The sequence below is a fragment of the Solanum stenotomum genome, chromosome 8 (assembly GCF_019186545.1).
Source record: "Solanum stenotomum isolate F172 chromosome 8, ASM1918654v1, whole genome shotgun sequence".
Taxonomy (NCBI): domain Eukaryota; kingdom Viridiplantae; phylum Streptophyta; class Magnoliopsida; order Solanales; family Solanaceae; genus Solanum; species Solanum stenotomum.
Window position 1 is genome coordinate 60,145,567 of NC_064289.1, and position 19,255 is coordinate 60,164,821.

Sequence of the window (19,255 nt, forward strand, 5' to 3'; positions counted from 1 at the left end):
AGTTCTTTTTAGTTGTCATGTATGCTATAAATATTTGTTTTAAAATAATTTGTCAAAAAGGAACCAAGGGAGTATTAATTAAATTTTTCTTAATAGTTTGTTGCTAATTTCTTAGTAATTACATTTTTTTTTTGGTTTTCCATCCGGTGTTCGGTATCTACATTGGAGCCCGACTAAATTCGAATTCACACCAAGAAGTCCCCCATTGGGGGGTAAAACGCTCCCTAACAAAAGCGATTCCGTACCCAAGGAAACTCGAACCCGAGACCTCTTGGTTAAGAATGAAGGAGTACTTACCCTCTTGGTTAACAAAGCGCTCCCTAACAACCTTTCTTAGTAATTATTAGTATTAGAGTTGTCAAAAAAATGTTAGTCCAGTCCCACCTAGCCCAAGTCTCATGAGCTAAGAAATTTGAAGGGCTAGGGTGGACTGGCCCTTCATTTGGAGGGCTTGAAAATGTTCAATCCAACCCAATCCTAGAAGGGTCGCGGGTTGGGGCGGGCTAGCCCTTCTTTTTTCTTTTCTTTTCAAACTTAATAAAATTCTATGACATCAAAAAAATGAGACGATTTTTAAATCAAATATGACAAACGATGGTGTTATTTCAACAACACTGGCAAAAAAATCTAGAGTGATTAGCATGTTTGGGATACTAGATATGCAAGATATATGTTGATGCATCCCAGATAAGCGAATGAGATAAGAAAGTGACGAGCGAAATGAGAGGGAGGCGAGGGCGCAGAATATGTCAATGTATCCCTCAAGGGCCAAAGACTTGGGCCTCATTTGTTTTCATTAAGATTAAGATGTCAGAATCTGAATGCTTGTCTGAATATTAAGATGTAGTTTCTAGGTCTGAACACTAAATCATTAAGATTGTTTGTTTTCAATATCTGAATGTGCATAATATTTTTTTTTAATTAGGAATTAAACCCTTTATCAATAAAAGTTATAATCAAAACCAAGAATACTTCTTCCAAAAAATTATTTCAAGAATAAGATTATAACCAACCTCAGAAAAAAGATGATTTATTTGTTTTCTTAAACATTTTTTTTCTCAAGAAACAATGATAACTTCTTTCAAAGAAGTTTTGACAACAAACAAATTGTGACAAGAAGAGTTCTTCATAAATATCAATTCACCCAAGAATATTGTATATTAAAAATATTAAATAAATACTTGTATAGATTATGAAAACTTACTTATTCAAAAGAAAAAAATAGGGTATTTGGTTGGAAAAGGAGAGGAAGAAACTTGAAACTTGTCCAGAAGAGAAGCAAGAAAGAAGAGAATTTGTTTATGAAGAACGCTTATTATTATAATAGAGTCTGAATAATATTAAGACTTTGTTATAGATATGATTCATTCAGACTCATTAAGACCCATTAAGAGGTTTTTTTTTTTTTAAAAAGAAACAAATGGACTTAATGAAATGAATCTTAATGATTAAGATTCAGACCTAAAAAACAAACGCACTTAATGGGCTGAATATGAATGATTAAGATTCAGACCCTCATTAAGTGCAAACAAATGAGGCCTTATATGAATCGGACTTATAAGCTCTAGTTTTAAATGAGCTTGAAAAATCATATCCCAATCTTACCCCAATAACGAGTTGGGTTGGGCCGGCCCCATGGGCTAAGTCCATTTTGACGGCTCTAATTATTATGCACATATTTTTTAAATTTTATTACTGATGCAATTATAATTAAAAATCATACACAATCAAATTTGTAGTTAGTTTTTATTTCTTAATTCGTCTAATTTACTTCAATTTGAATCAACCATGTTTTAATACTGCTTTGTAAAATTGTCTTCAAATCTTTGAGATGTTTTATTAAACATTTCAAGTTCAAACTAATTAGGTTATCTTTTTCTTAATTTTAGTTTTAGGTCTCCCATTTTATTGAACTATCTTGTCAGCAAATCATCAATTAACTACACTTCAATCTTGAATTAGTTAAATCTACTGTATGAATTCGTAACCATTCCCCTCATTTCAGGCTAATGAATATGAAATATCATGATGAAAACCACAAAAAAAAAATGATAACAAATCGAAAATGACACTTAACTAATGCAATTAGAGCAAATACAAAGAGAATTTAACTTAAATTCCAAATTTGTAGTAATATATACTAATAAAATCCATTGACAAATAAATTAGGACTTTTTTCTCGTCAAATCTAGGGGTAAAATAAGAGAAAAATAAGGAACTTACAAACTTGAATTCGGAGATCACCTTAGAAAACAGATCGTCGGAGAAAGAGAATGGAGCGGAGCTAAAATTCAGAAGAGAAGTTAATTTTTTTTGTTTAAATTGAGCCCTTAAAAGAGCTTAAGTTCGGTTTGCGGACAAGTTTTGAATATTCAAATTTGTCCACAAAATGACAAAAATACCTCTTTGATTTCCATCAAATATTTAACAAACTTCGATTATTAAATTCAATAAAACTATGAAAAATGATTTAATCTTGTAACATACATATTTCTTGAATACCTTTTGCCACTTGATTAGAATATTTTCCAAACGTTAAGGAAATTACTTAGATCAGATAAAGAATTTCCTTAGATTCAATAAGACTATAAAAATGATTTAATCTTGTGACATAAGTAATTCCTAAATACATTTTGTCACTTGATTAGAATTTTCCACATATCAAGAGGATTACTCAAGTTAAATAAAAAATTTCATTGATTCTAAAATTTATATGATATAGAAAAAAAAAATATAAGCTTTGATGCAATTAAAGTATATTGTAGCGTGCATTTCATATATACTACATGTGCTTTATAATCACTAAAATTGAGAGGAAAGTAAATGATGTTTGCTTCATTGACGTGTGAGACCTAGAAAGAAATTAAATCATTTTATTGATGTTCTTATGACTTTTAACAATATTATGAAGAGATGGACTAGTGTATGTTACTTTAGTTTACATATAAAGGTTATGATAATATGATTTATAAGTGATTCTAATTATTTTTATAAATTTAAAAAAAAAACTAAGTGAACACTTTTGATAGACAATAGAGAATAACATAAATATTCAATTGTCTTGTGGTAATAGAAATATTTCCTCCATAAAAAAATGTGATGCAACATATAAGAGTTTTTGGCCAAAATCATCTTTAAATTATATCCCAAATTTAAACTACATCCTTAAAATATCATTCTTAGCAGAAAACATCCTTCAAGTATTTAAAAGTGAACAATTTTCATCCTTCTACTTGAATTTATTAGAAAACTAACATATCCCACGAAAATCAAGTCATCCCTTCGTAATTATTATTCTAAGATACGTCAAAAATACTATCGTGAACTTTTTTGGTAATTGAGTTTAGTATTCTGCAAAATCTTTTAATTTAACTGTTTTTTTCATTTATTTTTCATGTAATTTGATATTAAAAATATTATTAGTTGAAATATGTTTCTTCTCAATTGAATATGCTATAAGCGGCGTTTTTTGGAGACTTCCGCTTCTAATAATGTAGAATGAAACTCAAATGCGAGACATAATCGATATTTGATCACTTCAATATCAAATTGGCCCAAAAATTTATTGATCTAAATACAGTCTGGCTATGAAAAAGGTAAAGATAATTAAGTTTTAGCTTCTTTCCGTTACTATATAAAAAAAAGAGCAAATCATGTATCCTCACACCTTCCAAACATTTTTTGTTTTAGTAAGCAATAGTGTCTAAGATTTTGAATATTTTTTCAGGAACTTCTTATAGCGGGTAGTGAAATTATGCAGGAAAACTTTGTTGACAGTCACGTTAACTGCTCATATTTTTGTAGGATCCCTTAGTTTTTTGGCAATATCTAACAAAAGGATGAATAGTGTTCACTTTTAATACTTGAAGGATGTTTTCTGCTAAGAATAATACTTTAAGGATGTAGTTCAAGTCTGGAGTATAATTTAAGGATGTTTTTGGCAAAAAACTCCAACAGATAACACTATTCCTCTCTTAATTAAATCTCGATTTCGAGTCCTAATATTAAAAAATGATTAAAAATACTTTTATTGAATAGATTTTATGCATCGTGTATCTAAATTAATTGAACTCAAATAAATATCGAGGAAAACAAAACTAAAAAAGTGAAAATATTGTTTAAAATATGTGTAGACAAAATTATAAAGAGAGGGTGTGAGATAGATAGAGGATTCTTTCTTGTTCATATTCATTGTACATAGCTTTGTCCACAAGAACAAGCAACTTTTTTTACTCTTTTTTTCTTGGAAGGTTAGATACATTCAACCAAAATGACAAACTATTTGTTTTCTACTTCTTTTCTCTCCCACAAACAATAAATTTATTATGTTCAGTGAGTCAAACATTTTTTTAAAAATAATAATAATAATAATATATTCGATATATTATTATAAGTGGGGTCTGAAAAAGATAAATTACATTCATATTTTATCTTTAACTAAAAAAGGTAGAGAAATTGTTAAAGAAGAACCTCAATTCAGTGAAGAAAGACAATTAATAAAGAAAAATGGTGTGATGAACAAATTTACAATAAATTTAATTTAATTTTAATAATACGATATCATACATCAAATAAAAAGATAATAAATATTCATCCCCACATATTATTATTATATATATATATGCCAAACGAATCTACTTCTTTTTATTTATATGTTTATTTGTTTGTTTTATAGTATGAACGAAAAAGAGAATGGAAGAATCACGTTAGAGAATATATGGTTGCTTCCACTTTTCATCTTTTTGTTTTTATTTTTTCTTTCATAGTGTGAAAGGAAAATATTGGAAGAATATAACTTTATAAAGATTAATGTGGTGCATTATAATTTTTGGCCTATAGCAAGTGATTAAAGATTTTTTTTTTAATAGATTATGATTTTCGAACGGTTTTGAATCAACAACTTTATATCCCCCCCCCCCCCCGGCCCCTCTTTCCTCTAATGCACAACCGAGGTTTGCGTCTATATAAACTATTTACCTCATATCTTTTTGAAATATATAAATCAATTTTCAAACTTTATCTCTAAATACGAAATATTTCATACAACGAACTATGACTAAGCGACTAAGGACGACACTGGTTAGTAGTACGCACGAAGTTTTCTTTTAACTTTTGAAAATCTTGATTAATTAAAAAGGATATTATAATGTATTTAAATTAATTATAATGTATCATATGAAATCATCATTTCACACCTTATTATTATTATAAAATATAGTAGTATAAATATTGCCACAAGAAATCCAATGTATATCCCAAGAAGGTGCATGGAAAAAGACAAAAACTTAGGAAAATAATAATCTATATAATAAGGACATGACAAAATGACAAATTAAAAATAAAAACAGATGGAGAGAAGAGAAGGAAAGGGATGTCACTTGTACTTCTTGTGTATTTATGTGGTGTGGAAAATAGAAATACATGTGTTTAATAATTATTGGTATTATATTAATAGTATTATTTAGTTTTAGTGCATATTGAAAACTAAAATGTAATTAATCAAAGTTAGAGAGGTTATTATTAATGATATACTCCTTGCTTTATTCTATTTTATTTTATGGGATTTTATTTGATTAAACCACATAATTTAAGAATAAAAAGAGACTAAGCTATAGAATTTTTATTGTTATAAAATATTTATTAATAATAAAATAAAAAGTTTAAAATTAAAATAAATTTTAAATATAAAACAAATTTTTTATTTAAAGTGAATCACAAAATTTGAGATAATACGCATGACAAGAACCAATATCTCAATTGGTAAAATTGGAGAAATAAAATAAAAAAACCAAATTAATTTATGTATATCTTAATTCTTAACTATTCTAATATTCTATGAGATATTTGTTATTTCACATCAAAACACATACCGAATAATTTTGTCTATCAAAATCTACACAAATAAAAAAATACTATCGAATATTTTTGTCTCTTCCGTAATTTAAATCATTACTTCTAAAATTTGCATTCATTATCACTAAATTGTTTCCTTGAATAAATTAAATATAAAAATGTATCACGTAAAAAAACAACAACATAAAATAATTTCTCACTCGAAAAACATGAGAAATAAAAAATATTCAAAATCAACTTATACTTATCTTAACTATTCTCTATATATATACCATCACACATTACTCAAATTACTCTACTTATTAAAATTAAAATAGAATAAATTATCAAATATTTTTTTCCTCTATTATAATTTAGACCATATATTTTGAGTTTGTATCCACTTCATTAATGGTCCTACTTAATCATCATCATCTGATTTCTTTCTATATTGAACCATTTTTGTGCACATATACGATAATCAATCAAACTTACATCATATATACATACACGTTCCCTAATTGTTTGGTATCAAAAGTCAAGCTTTAAAGGAACGATAAAATTATTTTCATGTAATTTATAAGTTATAAATTTGAATCGTTAAAATATCTGCTTTGAAATTTTATTAATTCAAATTTATACTTTCGTTTACTCGATATGAAGAATACGAATTCATCGAATTTAATAACTTTCGCTTAAATAATATATTTATAATAAATTTTATTATTAAATATAGGAGTACTAATATTAGATAAAAGCTCATTTTATTAATCGTATATACTTATAATGTACTAATAATAGCTACTATTAATAATTACGATTAGATAGATAAAAGAAATTCTCCAATCAATAAGAATATTAAGATCCCTAAAGTAAGGTCTATATTAGCCTTTTTTTTTGTCATGAAAAAAGGAAGGGCCAGGGTTAAGCTTTATCAACTTTTTTTTAGATTAAAAAGGACAGATTTTTGAAGAAAAAAAAAGGAAAAGAATAAAACATTTTAGATTAATAATCTACACCACCAACAAGCTACTAGTATACATAAATTTAATATAACGATGTTGTTTGTTCGAATATTTATTATTTTTTTGCTTTTATTTTATTTATTTAATTTAATATAATTTTAAAAAAATTTATAGCTTAAACTGAGAATACATAAAATCTACTAAAATGATCTTTAATTTTATTTTATAAATAACTAAAACAAAAATAAGATAAATAATTTATAGTAGATAAAATAATTATTATAGCGAAGAAATATTGTAGAGAACATAAATTTAACTTAATATGAAAATTTGATTTAATTCTTTTTTATTATTATAAAACGTTGTTATAAATTGTATCATTTATAAAAATGTATGATCATAGAAAAAAAATTAAAATTATTTTTGGTACTTTCTTATAAAATATTCATAAATATATAAAAGAGAATTTTCATCAGAAATAATATTATTAGGTGATTTCTTCATATCTATTCTAGTGTTGTTATAAATAGTTAGTACATAATATTTGCTGATAAGAATATGATAAGTTCGTAAAGTTAATCGAGGTGAGCGTAAGTTGATCCCGAAAATATGATAAGTTCGTAAAGTTAGTCTAGGTGAGCGTAAGCCGTAAATTGATCTCGGAAAAAAAAAAGTTGGGTCCCATTGAACAGTTTATTTCGGCCGCCTGCTTTTGTCGTCTCTTTCATTTTTTTCTTCCACCATTTTTGTCCCTTTGTGCTTGACCCCTTTTCTCTCTCTCTCTTCATCTTTTCATTTGTCTTTTTCTTCTCTTTTCATCCATCTCTATCTCTATTTTAAGCTTTAAATTTTACTTTCTTTCTATATTTTTTCCTCTTCATCTTCTTCTTCTCTATACCTCTTTTGTCTTATTTTTTTTTTCTCTGTTCTTGTTTCAGAAACTGTCTTTTCTTCTTTTCTGATTGAAACCCAAAAACTAGGAATCAATAAATCAGTATATAAATATTATTTACATATACCCTTTTGTCTAATTAACAGTCAAACTGACTCCTCTGGGTCAGTTTTCAGCAAATTATGACAGATAAAAAACTCATCTTTTTCAAGATTTGATTTTTTTTTTGGCCCCTTTTTGTTTTGCTTGAGGAATAGTTATGGCTGGGAGTAATGAAATTAATGCTAATGAATCTAAGGTAACCCCTTTTTTTCTATTTGTGTTAGTAGTTAAGTTTCTCAGCAAATTATGAGCGATAAAAGACTGATCTTTTTTCAAGATTTGATTTTTTTTGCACCCTTCTTGGTTTGCTTGAGTAATAGTTATGGCTGGGGGTAATGAAATTAATGCTTAATGAATTTAAAGTACCCTTTTTGTTCATTTGTGTTCTCCTTAATCTATAGTGAACTTTGTTAGTGGTATTAATTAGTTGGTTTTTTTGGCTAATCATGGGATCATTTTGCGAGAAATTTTAGTAGCTTAGTTGGTTGGTTATGTAACTTTTACTTCCATGTTCAATCCCCACCTTATTTTCCCCTTCCCTACCACCAAGGAAAAAGGGATCACATTTTGCTTTTTCAAGATTTGATTTTTTTCTTCTTTTTTGAGTAATAGTCATGGCTCTCACTAATTAAATTAAATGCCCCTTTTTATCAATTTGTGTTCTCCTTAATCTCTGTAGTGAACTTTGTCAGTCTTTTGCTAATGAAGGGATCATTTTGCTTGTTAATCTATTTGTAGGGGATTGACTTTAGGTGTCTTAGAAAGATTTGAGTTTTTCTTAAGAGTAAAGATTGAATCTTTTACCATTAGTTTCTGGATTTGACCTCTGTTTATGCATATCATATGATTTGCCATAATCATATATAGGGGTTTGACTTTTTAGGTGTTCAAAGAAAACGTGAGTTTCTTGAGAATTCAATACTTTAGAGAGTTTGACACTCTGTGTAGGAGTTATTTTCTTTGAGAAACCAAAGTATGATTTGGGACAAAGGCTGAATCTTTACTATTGATTTTAGGATTTGAGGTCTACTTATATATGTATATGATTTGACATGCTTTGTTTGATTCTTAGCTTAGGCTCAAAATCTGATATAGAGGTTTGACTTTAGGTATGTAAGGAAAACTGAGTTTTTGGTAAACCCAAAATCTGATTCATGATCTGTTATAGGGATTACTTATGTGTGAGAGAAGTTTTTTGTGAAACCAGACCCTGAGTTCACTACTCTCTCTGTTCACTTTTACTTGTCAAGTTTCGTTTCACGAGAGTCAATTGATTAATCTTCGAAGCTAAAGTGAATCAGATTAATTTGATACTGTAGATTTAAAATTTTGATGTCGAAAACTATATGAAAAATACTACAAGTAATCCTTCTCTTATTAATATGATGAAAAAATAAATCCTAAAGTCCATGCAGTTTCACTTTCAAGAAGCCAAATGTGACAAGTAAAAGTGAACGGAGGGGTACTAAATTTATGATATGAGCTCTGTGAATGTGTGTGCTTAGTCATACATGTGTTTCTTTTGCCATGTTTATACTGATTTAACCTCCTTTGTGAAATCATAAAAATCATTTGGCTATCATCAATCTGATTTTAGTGTCATGAGGAGATGTCTATTATAGTTCATTCTATCGGTAGATCTTTTTGTAATAACTATGCATTATATCTCTTTTGGCAGAGGGTGGTTCCACTTAATACATGGATCCTTATATCCAATTTCAAGCTTTCTTACAACATGCTTCGTCGTCCTGATGGCACGTTTGATCGTGATTTAGCTGAGTTCATAGACCGGAAGGTCCCTACAAACTCGATTCCGGTCGATGGTGTTTATTCTTTTGACGTATTTGATCGTGTGACGAGTCTTCTTAATCGAATATATCGACCTGCTCCTGAAAATGAGGCTGATTGGGGTAAAATAGAGCTAGAGAAACCTTTGAGCACCACGGAAATTGTTCCTGTTATAATTTATTTCCACGGCGGAAGTTTTACTCATTCCTCAGCCAATAGTGCTATTTATGATACATTTTGCCGCCGCCTTGTTAAGATTTGCAAGGCTGTTGTTGTTTCTGTGAACTATAGACGATCTCCAGAACATCGATATCCGTGTGCGTACGATGACGGATGGGCTGCTCTAAAATGGGTAAAATCAAGGACATGGCTTCAAAGTGGGAAGGACTCGAAAGTCCATGTCTATATGGCTGGTGATAGTTCGGGTGGTAATATTGCTCACCACGTTGCGGTAATGGCTGCTGAAGCAGGTGTCGAAGTATTAGGTAATATACATCTTCATCCAATGTTTGGTGGGCAAAACAGGACAGAATCTGAGAAGAGATTGGACGGGAAATACTTTGTTACCGTACAAGACAGGGATTGGTACTGGAGGGCATATCTACCCGAAGGGGAAGATAGAGATCATCCAGCATGTAACATATTTGGCTCAAGGAGTAGAAACCTCAAAGGACTAAAGTTTCCAAAGAGTCTAGTCGTGGTGGCTGGTTTGGATCTTAGTCAGGATTGGCAATTGGCATATGTCGATGGTTTGAAGAATTCGGGGCATGAGGTAAATCTCTTGTATCTAAAACAGGCAACAATCGGTTTCTATTTCTTGCCAAACAACGATCATTTTCCTTGCCTCATGGACGAGATAACGAACTTCATCCATCCTAACTGTTCATAGATTAAGTTAACTTCAGCTATACATAACAAAAGCTTGACATATGTCACTCGTGCTTTTTTCTTCTTCGTTTCTTTGTAGTGAATAGAATGGTGTTTAGTTATATGTAGACTTACTTCACTCTTGTGGTGATACAAGTGTTCGAACCTTCAAGTCATCGTCTGCAAGGTTGTCGTTCGCTTGATCTTCTTGATTCTAAAGCCCGATTTAACGTGTTTTCTTAGGTGAAGTTAGCTCTCTTGGTGCCTGAGAATTGTAACTTGTTGGAATTGTAATTTTCAGAATATGATGTTGTTGTCAACTTACTTTGTATGTTGTGTTTGAGGAATATATATATAAAAATGTTTGTTCATTTTCTTTGCATTTTTCTAGCTATGAGCCATAATATTGATCTTCTTTCCTACTCTCACCATCAAGATATTGTTAGTTGGAGTTCATGTAATTGCAATTATGATTTATTCGCACTTGGTGTTTACACTAATACGATAGGAACTACTATTATTATAAATAGATTGTAGATTGTTATATATGAATTATTTTCAAAGAGAATTAATAATGTTTTCACTTTAACTCCAGCGTGATTCAATCTTCAATTCATCGATTGATGATGGAGGTGCTCAACCACTTGAACAAACATCACTTATTCGATTTTTTCCCCTCATATATTGAAGTCTGATAATAGAGTTATTCGATATATCTGTTAGAGATAAAAAGAAAATACTAAGCAAAACATTATTCCAATAATTGTAGTTTTTTTTTTCTTGCATTTATGGAATTGAGTCTTTTACAAGTTTTGGTGCTAACTACTTTTTCCAAAAAGTCTAAACAATCCTAAATTAAAACCAAATAAGGTAGTCTATACAAAAACAATGACTATTGATTTGACATGTAATGTTTTTCTTATGCAAAAAGGCTAAAGAATCAATGTCTACATCTTCCACTTCTCTTTTATATCATCCACAAAAAATGTTGTCTCCAAAATTTCAACTTATTCTGCTGTGAGTGGATTTATTACTGTGATGGATGTTGATTTTTTTAATTTTTTTTGTTTATCTAAAAGATTTTTATTTATTTATTTTTTTACCTTTTTTTATCTTTCTAAAAAGCTTCTCTTTTGTATCCCACTATGGAATTTAAGTTCCTTGTAGTGTAGCTTAAAGGTGACAGCCATCAATTGGGTTTCCCTTTATCCTATAAAAAAATTAAAATAAGTTGATGTCTCCCAAAATTTAAGAAATAGAAAAGATCTTGACGGATAAAAATGATTTGATCGTTAATAGTGATGAATGGTAGTGATTGATAATGACAGTTGATAATTATGATGATTGATGATGACAAATGATAATTATGATGAATCATAATAACAACTAATAATAGTGATGATGATTGATAACGATAATCAACTACATATGAAAACTATATTATCATATTAGTTAAAGTGAAGTTAGATTAATTAATTGTAATTAAGGGGGTGTTTTGGTATGAAGACTAATATTTTAAACTTTTTCATGTTCGACTGGTCAAACATTTCAATAATTTCACAAATAACATTTCACATTAATTGTGTTTTTCCTATCCTACATTACCCCTCATCTTTACTCCCATCCTNCCCCCCCCCCCCCCCCCCCCCCCCCCAACACACAACTTATACTTCATACTAAACACATCTTAAGGGGTTGTTTGATAGTTGATTTGGAGATAAGTTATGCTAATATTAAATTTTACATAAACAACATTACGTGTTATAGCTGATAAGGAGACAATTTATTCATGTTATAACTAAACTCCATATTATTAATATTTATATAATTCTAACCGACTATCTAACCATTTTAGGTTTAAAAAAAGGTTTAATATAATGAACACATGTCACAATTTTGTGTGTACCTTATAGTGGACCATAAAAGGCCAATGCCAAAAGACTATGTGTCCACACAAAAAAAGAGAGATGGATGTAATTGTCAATTATATAATCATTGTAGCTGATTTGATATACTCCTTTGTCAGCTCATTCATCTTCTTTTGGATTTTGGGATATATACAAGAAATGATTGACATTGACATTTTATCCCCCCTCATTCTATAAACTATTTTAGTCGACGTCGTGATAGAGATGAATTCAGAATTTAAATTTTATTTTTATCTATGTATGTAAATTTCATTTTTATATTTATGTTAGAAATGATACTTTTGATAAATGTTCAATTAAAAAAAAGTACAATTTTTGATGTATAAATAATTCATATTAGAGTTATCGGGGTTTAAATAAACTTAAGCATATAGCTCTATATAGATTAATTTGAATATATATATATATATATAGTTCATTAAGGAAAAAATATGTCATATATATTATTGTTATTATTATTATTATTATTATTTTGCTTTGAGATCATTAAATTGGTATAATGTTAATCTCAAAACAAACATAGTAATTCTTTTGTTTTAATATTTCTTTTATACAATGATGTTCAAAATTAATTGTGCATATTTTGATAATCGCAGCATATATATTTTTACTATTATTTTGCTATAAAAATTTAGACAGATGAAAAATTATATTAATAGTATTTGTTAAAATTTAAACTATGTTTTACAAAAGGCATAAATCCTCGTAGATATCAAATACCATGAGCCATATATATAGAGAGTTAAAAAAAAATGTTCTTTCTACAATATATCTACATAATTCTTTTTTCATTTAATTAATCATAACTTTTATCATATGTATTGATCTTTTTCTCTTTCAAATTACTCCAACTTCTTAAACATGATATGGCAATATATACTTTATTATTTGATTTTATGTGAAATGATAGTACATAAATTAAATCAAAATAATTGATATTGGGAGATAGAACGTTTACGTCAACGAAGGATTGTGTATTGAGGTCAGGATTGTTAAAGATAACCACCATATGATTTATGTAGTGAGGGTGATATGATCTCCACCCATAATCAGAAGTCTAATTTTATACCTCGTAGTATAAATTTAAATTATCAAAATTTTAAGACAGATATTGAATTCGAATATAGATTGTTAAAACATTTGTTAGGGGTGGGGGACCTATACCTAAGGATCTTATGTACGTACTATTATTTGTTGTTTTATGAATATTAGCAGCTGGATGCATATTGTATTAATTTTTTTAAAATAAATAATATTGTGGGCAACTTGAAGGTTACAACGCTCAAGTCCTTGTCATCAAATGGGCAATAGTTTTTCATGTTTTTCATAATAAAATTAATAATGATAATAACAACAACAATTTTGGACTTATTTGTATTTTTTTTTTTAAAGGGAAAAAAACCCCACCACCAAGACAATAAATTTTGTCCTTATATTACTTGACAGCATCTTATTTTACTTTATATTATTTTGACTGTTTGAGTTCAATTCATATAATATTAAAGCTCATGTATCTATTTTTATTTTTTTTTAAAAATAGACGTTTCAAAAATCTTTATATGGGAGAATAAATATATTTTTTAATAAAAACGATTTCATATTTAGGGTTCGAACTAAAGATTACACTACTTTTCTTATTAGTGATTATGTTTTCTTCTTTTTTGATACTTAGGTTCGATGCAATCGCACTACAAAAAAATGGATGAATTACGACAGTTTTTATAAGGACATTTACGTTCATTTCTGGCGGTTTTAGAAAGCGTAGTAATTACGTCTGTCACAAATTATTGCGGTGGTTTTGGCAAAACCACTGTAATTGTAATTCGTATAGAACGGCGGTTATAATTGTTTAATACAACAGTTAAGCACCGTCGTAATTTATATGTGCAAATCGAGTGGCGGTTTAATGCATCAGCCATTAATCCATTTTTTTTATTCTCATAATTTCATCCTATTTCTACTCCAATTTAATTGATCAAAGCTTATTTATTTGCAATACAATAAGTATTGACGCAAACATATAAGAAAGATTATTGAAACAAATTAATCATCATATATGAAAAATATAAGCATTTCAAAATTACATAACAAAATTCTTTAAATGTTAAGGAGCAATATATATATATAATTACATCCATCCAAAGAGAATTAAATAACCATATCATATTCTAGAATTAATATTCTATGAGAACTCGCATAATCTACGTACGTTGATAAGATCCATATGGTGATCTTCTTAGCTAGCCACCTGCAGTAAGTGACATGAAATCAATATTTGATTTTGAGAGATCTAACAACAGAGGTGCTAAAATGTCATGAAAGACATAAATATATAAAAAGGAACAACTGAAAGTCACTTTTGATATGAATCATTTCTCCTCCCCGATGCATTGTAGCAGCAATATAAAAGTAAAGGTTAAAGCTGCCAAAAATGTGATTACTTTGTGCATGCATACAAAAAATTATAGGGACTTAACTTTAGTGATGGACTCTTTAGTCATTATTTTGATGCTAAACAACAAAAAAGCGAGCAATTACAAACTGGAAATTATAAATACATGACTAAACATAGTGAATAAGGGATAAAGAACTTCAAAAAGCACCTTATATTTCCAAGTTCAACTTAATTAGCAAGTAGGACATCAATTTTGTGCTCCACTTCTCCTTAAAGACAATTTTAAATATAGATATACACATCCTATCTATAAATGAATAGGATGTTTTTCGATAGTTCTCCAAACTTAAAACTCAAGAATACTTTAAAACCGAACATGAGTGATGCACCATGGCATAAATATTTTCTACCAAATTACCTGAAAGGCAAGTAGGGAACAAAAGATACTGATATATTTTATCAAAAGGTTAATTGGATTTTTCTGCAGAAAAAAGGTAAAGAAAAGACAATAGACAAAGATGAATATCTTGTTAAAAAGAGAATTCAAATGATGACTATCGATCGATGGCCTTTCGTAAACACTTTTCTAACTCCTTGAGTTAGTGGTAAGAGCTGCGTACACTCCACTCTCTCCATATCCCACTTAGTGAAATTTCATTGAATATATTATTGTTGAGCTCAAGATTTAAAGTTAAGAATCAGTGAATAGTTCTTACTATTCTATTACAATCTTTGTTGATTGATGCATTTTTAAAAGATAAAAATAAAATACACTCAATATTCGACACAGCCTCACGTTAAAGGTAAAAGCGTTCCTTACAAAAATAATTTTGTACTCAAAATTCGAACTTAAAATATTCGATAAGAACAACTACTTCAAACTTTGTTGGTAGGTGCATGTATCTCAACCACCAATGATGCTATTCCTTGACTTCTACTCCATTTTTTTAACCAATGGAATTTAGGACTTTACGATGAATTGGCTAAGAATATAAAGACTAAAATTAATCGACCATAACAAATAACTTTAATAACATACTTTTTGTGTTTAAATTTGATGGAATTCCATAACATACAACTTTAGTGAAGTAATGCACATAAAGTGATTCAACAAATAAAATCATATTTTATTTTAAAGTCTAACTAAATTAAATTCGTAATAGAAAATTTTAAAAATCATTTTCAATAAAAAATGATTTCATGATGCTCAAGCGCGAAATCTAAGATTTTTGATATTCATTAACGTTCAGAACACTTACATAATTAACTCTTTTAATTCTTCTTTTATTGATCTAACAAACATTAGTTTTATTTATCTAACATTTTATATTTGATTACAACAATAATCAAGTATATCGGTATTAACTAAACATTATAATTTATGAATCGGGTGATAACATATGTAATGATTTCACACCTTCAAAATATCAAAATATACGTTAATATATATTGTCCCTCATCTTGTTGCTTCTCAATTTACAAAGTAAAAAACAAAATGACTCACAGGTTCGATTTCTCAGCAAAATATATTTCAAGAGCTTAAAAATTAAGTAGTATTTATCATGATTAATTTTTCTTACAAAAGACGAACCTTGATATGTGATTATTTTTTTAAGATAAAAGAGAAGAGTTATCATGTAACAAAATATGATGCGTTAGAGCAGCATATTAGTATTTACATCACGGCCACCACTTCTCCCAAATTAAAGATTATTGTTGAATGTAAAGTTGAAATAATAGTCCAACCAAAGCCATTTCAACCCAAATTTGATCATAAGGAGAAGAGAGTAAAGAAAATACTAGCTAATTGGATTGTCAGCGGGGTAATTATTTGTTTTTTACTTATTTTATGTTACTGTATATAAATTATTGATGATTTTTGTGTTTCTGTTTATTTAAGATTTGTAATTTTTGTTATATAAATGTTTCGGTTGACATATGGAATAAGAGTTTGATCCAGAAAAAAAAAATTCATCTTTTGAAAAATGAATGGCGGATATGAACGTTGAACTCAAAAAAAGTATGAAGAATAGCCAATAGGCTGAAGTACATATTGCTCAGTTGGAAGGAACGGTTAAGAAATACCAAGAAATGCTTATTGCTAACCTTGAAAGAGTTTTGAAGAAAAAAATGAAGAAATAGAACCAAATTGCTAAGTTTCAGAAGGAGGGCCTAACTCAAACAAAACGGGCAATGAATCCCAACGATACGGCCTAGTTAAGACATATTGACAGACGATTTCATTTATTATTTAAAAACGAGTCATGATAAAGGAAAATCGCGGAATGAATCTTTAATTAAGTTGTACAAAACTTTATATAATTATAAAGAAGTTACACATGTACACTTTACAACTTGAAAGAAGTGCAACAACTTTAAACTACATTGAAACCTCACTAAATTAATACTCGACAAATTAATAATCTCTTTAAGATAATAGTTTCTTTAGGTTTCAACTTGGGCCAATGGAAAAAATCACCCAGATAAGATAATAAAATAATATATTTTCAGAAGTCCCATATATAAATATATGATTTCATTAATATTATAAATTAATAATTCTTTAAAAGTACAAATATATCTAAAACACTTTAGTGAAATATGATTCTACTGTGTGTTTTTTTTTGTTAAAATTTAAATTTAGTTGAAACTCATCTCTAACTTTTCTTATTGCATCCAAAAGTTCTGGTATTGTCTTTTCTAACTGTACCGTAAAATTGTGAAGAGTTCTAGATGCGATAAGTGCTTCCTTACATGTAATTGGTTCCAAAGGTATTGTATTATCTTCAACTTCATCATACTACACCAAAAATGATCTTTAGCGACAGCTAATTAACGACAATGGCTTAATTACCGCTAAATATGTACTTTTAGCGGCAATTATCACTCTTTGTTAATGCATATACTTATTGTCGCTAAAAGATTAAAGATGTTTTTGATTCAATAAAATATGATACATAAATTAGTAAGATACAATGACTTTTATGTAATCAAAATTAACCGTTGAATCACAAAATGCTCTTTAGATTAATTAATATTAATTTATCGATTAAATAATATCTCTTCAAAATAATAATATTTTATAGTCCCACCTATATTAATTTAGTGAGGTTTTATTGTATATACATTTTAGCTATCCAAACAAAGAAAGTAAAGAAAGAAAAAATCACGATCACACAATAAATATGATCATACCAAATTAAATTATTTTTAAGATATGTAAAGTGATATATCCGATCGATTCTTACAAAAGGATCACCATGCCATATAAATAATATTTCATAATCAAATGGTCTCTCTCATATTAATTATTCGCAAGTATAAACTATCATTTATAACTATCCAATTACTAAGTTAACTTTAATTTATTACTCCTAAATACATACTAAAAGAAAATGAAAAATTATGTAAAATTCCATGAGTTCCTCTTAATGTATTCCACTATATTTGTTTAGTTAAGAACTTAAAATTATTGCTATCTATCTTTTAACTCAAAGTTCATTCCAAAATATTTCTGATCTTTCTAATTTTTGGTTTTTGAGTACATGCAAATATCATAAACTCGTAATCAATAAGAATGTGTCATTATGGTTCAATCTTTCAAGATACACCACTTTACGCGATGTGTATCGATCAGATACATTATTTTGCGTGATGTGTTGAGACGTACGCGATGTATCGGGATGTTGAGTGATGTATCCGAAACCGAGACGTGGTGTATTGGGACATTGAGGAATGTATCCAAAGTCGGGACGTGAAGTATCGAGACGTTTTGGGATGTATTTGGATTCCATCAAATTTAAGAAATTTTTGTAATTTAAAAAAGAATAAAAATATGATGTAATTAGCTCTTTAACACTAGATTTGTGTAAAATCCCCTTTTTATTTCTATGAACTATCTATCTGGGCTTCCAAATTGTTGTCATTTTTCTATGAACCATCCATCAACTTCCAAATGAATTTTTGTTACATAGGCCCAAAGGTTACAGCATGTAGGAAAAAGTTTAGATCCAAAAGCTTTTCCTTTCAAAGTTGGCTTAGATGCCTTTAGGGGTGTTGAATGGGTGGATCAGATTAAATTTGAATGAGGTTAAATGAAGCAAATTATTGAGTCAAGCTTCGATTCATTTAAAATTTGTTTAGGTCAAAATGGATCGAGTCAAGATGGATTAGAACAACAGATAACTCAACTCATCGATAACCTCTATAGGTAATAATACAACCAAAACAACAAACTAAACCTACAAAAAAAAATGAAAATTTATTTTCAAGCTTTGGTATTGGTACATGAAGATTAGAAAAATTGAACCAATTAAACCATAGGATGGTTTAGTCAAAGGCAACACATGTTTGAAAAGAATTAGGAAACTTGTTAAGTTGAATGGAAAAAAGAAAAGAAAATGACGAGGGATTCAAGCAATATTTACTAGTCCTTTGAAATAAAATAAGATAAAATAACCCATTGAAATAGAGATAGAGAAAAAAA

At 28.5% G+C, this 19,255-nt stretch overlaps 1 protein-coding gene across 1 annotated transcript; it reads left to right on the forward strand.

Annotated features, from left to right (window-relative positions):
- The first annotated feature begins 7,607 nt into the window (after positions 1–7,607).
- On the forward strand, positions 7,608–10,828 carry LOC125872972 (gibberellin receptor GID1B-like). The gene is made up of 2 exons (XM_049553798.1): positions 7,608–7,987; positions 9,470–10,828. Exons 1-2 carry the CDS (start codon positions 7,949–7,951, stop codon positions 10,466–10,468), a joined length of 1,038 nt encoding a protein of 345 aa, XP_049409755.1. The 5' UTR covers positions 7,608–7,948; the 3' UTR covers positions 10,469–10,828.
- The last annotated feature ends 8,427 nt before the right edge of the window (positions 10,829–19,255 follow it).

Excerpts from the sequence above, each read along its gene's own strand:
- LOC125872972 (XM_049553798.1), top strand. The coding sequence starts at position 7,949 with ATGGCTGGGAGTAATGAAATTAATGCTAATGAATCTAAG. Across the intron at positions 7,988-9,469 it reads TTAATGCTAATGAATCTAAG|AGGGTGGTTCCACTTAATAC; the intron begins GTAACCCCTTTT and ends CTCTTTTGGCAG.